The 9,782-nt window shown below is 33.8% G+C and overlaps 1 protein-coding gene across 1 annotated transcript; it reads left to right on the top strand.

The window, feature by feature from the left end:
- Positions 1–7,136: 7,136 nt before the first annotated feature.
- LOC111888649 (uncharacterized) lies at positions 7,137–7,830 on the top strand. The gene is made up of 2 exons (XM_023884777.1): positions 7,137–7,264; positions 7,335–7,830. Exons 1-2 carry the CDS (start codon positions 7,137–7,139, stop codon positions 7,828–7,830), a joined length of 624 nt encoding a protein of 207 aa, XP_023740545.1.
- Positions 7,831–9,782: the final 1,952 nt, after the last annotated feature.

Here is a 9,782-nt window from a genome sequence, read left to right as displayed (position 1 = left end):
GATCTTCTAATCCAGTGACATGTGTGAGGATATCAGTGGATCCTCCACTTGTCAACTTGATCAGGGAAGCTCAGGCTGAGTGATGTGAATATTTAATGCACTAGTTTTTTATTTATAATTCCTAATTTGTCGCATCTAAACCACACCTTACAGGTAGTGAACCCGATCGAGTATAATATAGCTTTGATAAGCAAGGGCGTCGAACACAAGGGGAACGGTAGTGAATTAATTTAAAATATTTGATTATAGGTTACAAAACACACGAAAGGAATAAAGAAATGTTTAATTAAATCTCAAACGAATAACTAAATAGCAAATCTCGATAAACTGACAAGAAGACAAATCTCTTTAGGTACTTTGGTTTAGACAAATTACACCTTAAAATCATAGACAATTGCACACACAGATTTATTTATACATGTTCACCAATTTCTAAAATGATTAGGTTCATGTTGATTATTACTAATCCTGTAGCAAACAAGTCAATTCAAGCAGTGATCAGTTGATTAAACTAAAATGTTTTCCTAGTGTTCAGTTTGTATCAAGCAAGACTTGTAATAATAGTTAATCAAATTGGTTGGTTCAATTAACTCATATGTGGTTGGTCATCACACATGATCACACATTAATTTAATTATTTTCTAGTTAACCCTAGTTTCATGTTCACTATTCCTAGGCATATAATCTTGATGGTCATCAAAATCATAAGAGGCAAGGAATCAAGCAAATGTTCATACAACTCAATATACTTAATAATTAACAGAAAATAATTGTCATTAACACATAAGGATCTTTTAACAAGCTTGACAAGATAAATTAAACATAAATAAAACAATCCAATATATCAATTAATCCATAAATCAAGGTTTCATCTAATCATAAACACAAAGAAAATGGTTCTAATACCAAAATCAAAAAGTAAAAACATAGTAGTATCACAATGGAATGATAAACATGGTCACGATAACAAGCCACATGATTACCGACACAAATCCGCTCTCTAATCCTTCAGATCTTCGCTCCTGTAAGCTTAACGGCCTTCCAGCCACCTTCTAGACCCTCAAAACGGCCAAATATGTGTTACTTGTCGACTAAGGATCGATGGTAGTCCCCATCCCTCTACTGGTTGGCCGAAATTCGCTATTTATAATTTTTGGAACCGACTTACATACGTTAGGTGTAAGTCGATCTACACGGGGCGTACTAAGATAACCATCCTGATCCATTCTTTGGACCCAAGCCTCGTACGCTGGGCTACTAAATAACTACACGGGGTTTACTGGCTAATTTCAGCCACCTTCTTTCTTTTTTGCTTCTAAGCCCAAATTCCGTTCCAATCCTTTCTTTTCCGCTCTATCGACAACAAATAGCTGTAAATTATAATTCAAAGCATTATAAGTACCTTTTAGTTTTAAATAAGAATAATAAAGGCTAAAATATTAAGATATAATATATATATATATATATATATATATATATATATACACATATCACTGAGGGTATGCGACAGCAGAATTGGAAGCTTGAGAGGATTAGGGGTGAGAACACCCGGTTTATGCAGGATAGTCGGGGATTATTGACCCGTTGCGGTCGGTTCTGGGTTCCAATGTCTGGTGGGGTCAGACAGATTGTTTTGGAGGATGCTCATAAGTCTTGCTTCTCTATTCACTTGGGGGCCACCAAGATGTATCGGGATTTGCGATTGAGTTACTGGTGGCCATGCATGAAGAAGGGGATTTCATGGTATGTGTAGAGGTGCTTGACCTGTCGGATGGTCAAGGCTGAGCATCAGAGGCCGCACGGTCAGCTACAACCTCTGGAGATTCCCATTTGGAAATGGGAGCAGATCACAATGGATTTTATGACCAAGAGTGCCCACTTCTTAGCGGTATGCGAGAGTTCATCGACCGAGAAGCTAGAAGACTTGTATATCTACGAGATCGTTGCTCGCCATGGGGTGTCGGTCTCTATTGTCTCAGACCATAATGTTCGGTTCACCTCCCATTTCAGGCAGAAGTTCCATGAGGAATTGGGCACACGGCTGCACTTCAGTACAACCTATCATCCGCAGACAGACGGCCAAAGTGAGCGGGCCATATAGACTCTCGAGGATATGTTGAGAGCCTGTGTTATTGACTTCGGTGGGAACTGGGACTCCTACCTACTCCTTACAGAGCTCTCCTACAACAACTTTCATTCCAGTATTGGTGCTCCCCCATATTAGTTATCATATGGACGGAGATGTTGCACCCCAGTGTGTTGAGGTGAGATCGGTCACAGGATGATGGGACGGACAGAGGTAGTTCTGCAGGCTACTGAGAGGATTTAGCAGATCAAACAGTGGCTGTAGACCACTCAGAGTCAGCAGAAGAGTTACGCCAACAGACGCCAATCTGAGCTGGAGTTCCAGGTGGGTGACATGGTATTACTAAAGGTATCACCCTGGAAGGGGGTGATTCGCTTCAAGAATAGGGGAAAATTAGGTCCCTAATACATTAGTCCATTTTGGGTTATTGTCAGGGTTGGCAAGGTGACATATAAATTGGATCTCCCGGAGGAGCTTCGTCAGATTCATAGCACTTTCCACGTTTCGTAGCTGCAGAAATGCATATCAGATGAGGATGCGGTAGTGTCATTAGATGACATTCAGGTTGACGAGCGCCTGCATTATGTGGAGCAGCTGGTGGATGTATTGGAGAAGAAAATGAAGGTTTTGCGCAACAAGGAGGTATCACAGATAATGGTACATTGGCGATATCGAAAAGGATCCGATTGGACTTGGGAGCCACAGTCCGAGATGCGGGAGCATTATCCGGATCTATTTGCTACAACAGACTTTGAGGACGAAGTCTAGGTCAAGTAGGGGAGAGTTGTAACATCCCGAGATTTGGCAGGTATTTCCAAATCTTCTCTTCTATTATTGTCATTTGTAGTCTCTGGGGTTGGAAGAGTCGAGCCATGTGAATCCTAAGGGCTAAAGTTGCAACTTTGGGATCAGGAAAAGTACGCTAAGAATACATAAGGTATGCTGAGCATACTAGGCGCACCCTAGTACGCTGTATGTACACTTGTGTACGCTAAGCGTACTCACGTCAGATGGAAATCCTAATATTTAGGGTTTAGGTGCTATATAAACGACCTTATGAGCTCAAAACCCTCCATCATTTCAGCCTCCATAACTTTGAGCCATTTTCCCCAAACCCTAACCCTTTTCTTGAGTGTGTTAGCTAAAAGCGTGTGTTTTGAGTAGTTGGAGAACAAAGTGCTGCATCAAGAAGTTGGAGAAGGAAGAGAAGATTATAGATCTGAGGTTTCTTTCTGCTCTAGAAGCTCCAGGAGGTAAAAAAGCTCCAACCTTTAAGCTTGTATGATGTAGATCTTTTCATGCTAGCTTTATGAAACCATTTCTTGTCCCAAAAGTCACAAGTTGGTGCATGTTATGTTTTGAATAAGATAAATTGTCCTTCCAGACCCTAAAAAGGGTCCTAAGTGATAAAAACGATGTCCTAATGGCTGAAAGTATCCCACGCATGTAGTAGAAATGTCTTAATGGGTTAAGACCATGTGATGAAAATGATGTCCCAACTCAACAGTTTTCTTAATTATTATTTAACACTAAAAAGTTTTATAACTTATTTTAATTAGCATCTAGTGAAAAGTTTACTATAAAAATGCCAAAATACTTATAAAGCTAACATTTTTTCTTGAATCTCATGTATTTGAAACCCCCTTTTTTAACTTCCTCAAACCACATTCATTTGAAACCCCTTTTTTAACTAATGTAACTCAAAAGTTCTCTTAATTATGATTTAACACTCAAGTTTTATAACTTATATTATGTTTAATTAGCATTTAGTGAAAATTTTACTATAAAAAGACCAATCTTTTGGAAAGACATGCATACAAATCATATACAAATTTTTAGAAATAAAACAAACTTAAAGGTTTTTGTGTTGGGTTGAGGTCTTATGACCACTTTTGGAGATATGTTATACTAATTCGTTTTTGGATTATTGTAATACAGTCATTGTATATTGTGGTTTAATCGTTAATATATTGATTACATGTTATATAGGGTGATGTCGAAAATATTTAATTAAACATTTTAAATATGTTTTTTTGTTTTGTAATTGTACCATTTCAAAAAGATAATTAATTAAAACTCATACATATGTTATATTTTCCATCCATCTCTCTCTCTCTCTCTCTCTCTCTATATATATATATATATATATATATATATATATATATATATATTATAATAGAGGTTCAAAACACTTCAACCAAAATCCATTTAAAATTTAATATTTCAGACGCTTTTTAATAATGATTGTAAAAATTTTAACATGTCTTACTGAATTCATTGATTAATAAAAATATTAATGTTTTGAAACTCCTAACTCTTAAACTTATATTGTTTAATTTGTTAGTTAACTAAAATATTTTTTCTACATAAAGATAACATTTTTATGTTTGGTTACTCATATTTGTTTATGTAATTAGAAAACAATGTGTATATAGAATGACTACTTCTATTTCACATAGGAATCGATATCACTAGAGAGGTATGTTGTTTTTAACCGGTGGTGGGAGATCCACATACCCTTTTTAATTATTTATATTGATGCTTAGTAATAGCTATTATATATTCCTATTCACCTTAATTTTTTAGGTACAAATTAAGGAAGAGGATTCTCGGCGCACCAACATAAAGTCAAACGTACGCCTTGCAAAATATGTCATTAAAATTAAATATCATATTTACTAATCGACTTATTTTAAAACTCTTGATGACATTCATATATAATGATATATTTTTGTATGGCTTCATTCTTAATTTCAATGTTTAATATTTGAAAGTTCATATATAAAACCTTGGATGTTTTGGTGTAATATAAAGTTTATTAGTTAAATATTGTTTATTAATAGCTTATTCAAAACAACTTATTTATTATTTTATCCAAAAAGTATTATCGAACATAAGAAAAGTAGATTATATTAATGTTATACTAAAACTTATAATATATATTGGATATTATAAAAGTAAAAGTAAAGTTTATAATATATAGACTATATTAGATAGTATCAAAATATAAGTTGATGGATTTTTATGTTATTTGATAATTCGGTTAATTCCCAAAACATGACTAAAAACGTAAATTTCATCATATTTTTATTTTTTCCCATAATTATTTTACCCATTTAAATGCATTCTTGCGCAACGCGCGAGTTTACGCCAAGTGTGTGCATATATATATATATATATATATATATATATATATATATATATATATATATATATATATATATATATATATATATATATATATATATATATATATCCTTATTCTAATAAAAAAATAGTTTTATTCTCCTTTTGACATGTGTCATCATATTAAGCCTCATAATTAATGCATATTTTATTTTTTCTTTTGCCATGTGTCGTTTTATTATGTTTCCTAATTAATGCATGCCATTTGTCAACCTATTAATTTTTCATTTCAAATTTTAAATTTTAAATTTCCCACTATAATTACATTAAATTAATAAAATTAGAATAAAATTAAAATAAAATTAATACAAATTATAAACTGATATAATTTTACATATTTATTTAAATCAATGATTATAATTTTATATAATTAAAAAAATCTCTTAATTAATATTTTATTTAAAATAAGTGATTAATAATTTTGAGTTTTACTATTAAAGTTTAATTAATTTTGTAACCGTGATTCTCACGGTTATAAACTAGTGTGTGTATATATATATATATATATATATATATATATATATATATATATATATATATATAAACATCATCACATCGTACATGGTAAAAATATATAAAATTTTATGTAACAACCCTTTACCATTGGTAAAAGAGAAAATGACATGATAGGGTAAGATATTTTTTGAAATATACACATTTAGTCCTTATTCTTTTTTTTGTAAATTAAACCCTTATACCAGGTTTTTTGTAATTATGCAATCCTTTTGACCGGCTATACCTGGTATACTGGTCATATACGATTTTTCATTTATTTTCTTGAAATGAATTAACCAAGTGGCATCCACATGTCACCTTACGTAGATATTGTTAAATTACACCACATTTTGACGACAATTAAGGCTCATTTAATCAGCCATTCCTCCATTCACTCAGCCAGTAATCCTTCAAACTTCTTGACTCACAATCACCATCAACAATGGTAGAAGATGTAGATACAATTGTTGATGTACACTATAATGGGATGTTCACACCTACCCATTGATGTATTTTGATGGAGTAAAAGTCTCTGTACGATACACGGTTGTGAACAAGATGAACTTCCCTGATTTCATCCCCTTTCTTGAAAAGCTTACTAACGGAAGATGCGGAGATGTGTATTACTGTCCACATGAAGTGAGGTTGTCTGAGGGATTACATGTTATTCAGAATGACTGCGATTTTAACGAGTTTCGTGAAGACATAAATGAAAAGAATAGATTGGATATGTAAATGGATCATCATCATGAACCTTTGTTTGATTGGATTCAAGAGAAAGAAGCAGACCTTGAAGATGATGATTTGGTTTCTATTGATGATGTTGACTCCATTTTAGAAGATTGTCTGAAAGCTGAACATGTAGAGGACGATGAAGTTATATCTCTTAAGAGAAACTTTAATGATCAATTCCTCAACAAACTTTGTCCAATACAGAATGATGACTTGGTTGAAGAAGATCATAATGCAATACAACCTATCTACCTAAGATATGATCATACTCGGGAATGGAATGAGATGAAGCCTCGATTAGGTATGAAATACTCTACTACTGTTGAACTTAAATACTCTCTTAGCTACTATGTTGTAGCAAATGGTTAATCTGTGGTATGAAAAGAATGACAAGAGTAAGGTGCTAGTTAGGTGTTGTAAAGGAAAGGATCCAACATGCCCTTTTAGATTGTATGCTTCCTGGATGAAAGAAGAACACACTTTTTAGATTAAGTCTCATAGAACAGAGCACAAGTGATCTAGGGAATTCAAACTTGGGTCAATTGTAACATATAAGTGGATACGGAAATAATTTGTGAATGATGTTTTGGAGAGTCCTAAACTGAGTTTGAGGAAAATGAAAGCCCTAGTGATAACAATGTTGGAGGACATAAGATGTTGGGCAATGCAGAGGTTATGGATGCATAAGCAAAAAAGTTTGAGTTGGGATTTGGACATATGCCTAAGTATCAGAAGGGAGATAGAGGACTTGAAAGAAGTGCAAAGGTTAGTAACACTTGCATTAGTTATACATTGGTTTATAATGGTAATTGACTATCTTCTTGTATATTGACAGATTTTGGGTACCTTATGTAAGTGGCTACAAAGAATTTGAAGTGTTCTCAGGAAATGAGAGGTATGTTATTGATCTGAATCAGAGGTCATGTGGATGCAGAAGCTGGCAACTCACAGGCATTCCGTGTGTACATGTCATATCAACAATTTCACCATTGAACCTAGATGTGGAGGCTTTTGTATCAAACTCCTATACTAAAGCCTTTTTCCTTAGTAGCTGTGAGTATAACATCCACCCACTCAATCATAGTTCTGAGTGGCCACGTGTTGAAGGACTTCATACTATTTTGCATCCATTAAGGAGGAGGTTACCTGGCAGGCCATGTGTCAAAAGGAAAAGAGATCAGGCAGAAAGAGAGCTAAGTGGGCACAAAAGGCATACTGTGTCAAGGGCAGGCATTTGTCTAAGATGTACCATTTGCCACCAAACTGGCCACAACAAAGCCACATGCCCAAGTACGTCAACTCCAGCTCCAAGCACAACAAGTCTAAGTTAATCAACTCCAGCTCCAAGCACAGCAGGTCCAAGTCAATCAACTCCAGCACCAAGCACTCCTACTCCTGCTGTAAATGAAGTTCCTCTGAAGAAAGCTCTTGTCAAGAGAACTCATGTGAAGACAACTCCTGTGAATAAGGCTCCTGTGAAGAGAAGTCCTATGAAGAAGGTTCCCTTGAATGATGCTAGTAGGGTGAGAAAGTTTTCAGAAAGAATCATAGAAATTTGTCTTTAGAAAAATGTTAAAGTCAAGGATGGAACTGGATGTAGCCAAGACAAACCTGTGACCTTAGAGTAATTAGGTTTTGGTGTAGTGGGGTAATGCATGTGATATATATTTTGATGTAGTGTGGGGTAATCTTTTGAACTTAATTACTATATTACCCCTACTAGTTGTTTACTTTTGATGTACTTATCGAATATTTTGAACTAAATTAATGTGTTACCCCTACTGGTGGGCTTATCTTTTGTAATTATTAAATGGCTTGATGCCTTTTGTCAGCCACTTTTATTTGTCTTCACATCCAATTGTCTATAAAAGAATATTTCATGTAATTTGTCTTGGTTTTACCTCCATTTGACTGATTTAATTACATCAACATTCATACATAATATCAATAAACTTTACCATTGCATAAACATAAAGTACATCAACATCCATTACATAAACAAGAATTACACAAAAAGTCTATTACATCAACATCCCTTAAAACCTCCATAAGCATATCTTCAACCCCAAAAATAACCTTAACAATGACCAACATAATCAATACACAAACCATAACCTTCAACTGTTTCACTTCTTCTCTAAGAAATGTCACATCCTCTAAAACTTGTATAAGATAATCTGCAACATCTGAAAGAGTATCTTTTGCAATGGACTTCATATTCCCAGGTTCTTCATCAATCCATTCCCAAACTTTACACTTTTTCCCTGGTTTCTGTAGTAATAAAATCAACAACATAGAAGGTAAGAAGAAAAAAAATTGATGTCATTTGACAAATAAAATCAATTTAGGTATTTACCAATGACTTAGGGCACACTCGGAATTTCTTTCCAGGGTTATCTTTGGTCTTGGAGGTATGAATTCTTGTAGGGAGTTTACAATCACAGAGGACTTCCTTATCTACTCTGTGATTGCTTGAACCTGTGGAGATTCTTGAGCCACTCGATATCTTCTTTCTTCTTCTACAACAAAACTGTGATTCCTCTTGATTTTGGATGTTAACATTCGTTTATAAAGAATGATCAAGCTAATTAATTGTTATGCGGTTGTTTTTAGTGCCACGTGTGCTTCCATATCAGCAAAACCTATAGAATTCGGTCAAAATGACCTAATATGTACATATTAATAAAGTATAAGGGTTTAATTTACAAAAAAACAAAACAAAAACTAAATATATACATTTCAAAAAATAAATTACCCTATCAACCCATTTTCCTTTGATAAAAATGCAACACAACCAAAAGCCTAATAATAATAATAATAATAATAATAATAAAAGTTAAACGGCAAAAGCAGCTAAAAAGGATAAGCGGCGGCAGTGCAGTGCCTGTGCCCCTGTGCTGCACTTCTCTGATTGGATAGCAGAAAGAGCGTTGACTCTTTGCTGGATCGGTATTTGACTTGGGGACTTTTTTAAACAACTTTGTTGGCCGGCCCAGTTCTAGCCGACGTCCAGTATCCCACCACCATTTTTAATTTAAAATTCTAGTCAAAAGTAAGTTTGCTTGTTTTTAGATGGATAAATGTTTCGTAACTTTAGTTTGTTAATTTATTTAAAAATTATTAGCTTAAAGAAATATTTAATCATATTCCATCTTATCTTTTGAAAAAAAAATATACAATCAAGTCGGAAATTAGTCACGTTATAACGTGATATTGGTAAAATATTTATTCATATGATCATATTTTATATTATATAAATCTATATAATTATATTATAGTTTTT

The sequence above is a fragment of the Lactuca sativa genome, chromosome 7, assembly GCF_002870075.4.
Source record: "Lactuca sativa cultivar Salinas chromosome 7, Lsat_Salinas_v11, whole genome shotgun sequence".
Taxonomy (NCBI): domain Eukaryota; kingdom Viridiplantae; phylum Streptophyta; class Magnoliopsida; order Asterales; family Asteraceae; genus Lactuca; species Lactuca sativa.
This window is presented reverse-complemented; position numbering and strand designations above follow the sequence as displayed.

Excerpts from the sequence above, each read along its gene's own strand:
- LOC111888649 (XM_023884777.1), top strand. The coding sequence starts at position 7,137 with ATGTTGGAGGACATAAGATGTTGGGCAATGCAGAGGTTATGGATGCAT. Across the intron at positions 7,265-7,334 it reads GACTTGAAAGAAGTGCAAAG|ATTTTGGGTACCTTATGTAA; the intron begins GTTAGTAACACT and ends GTATATTGACAG.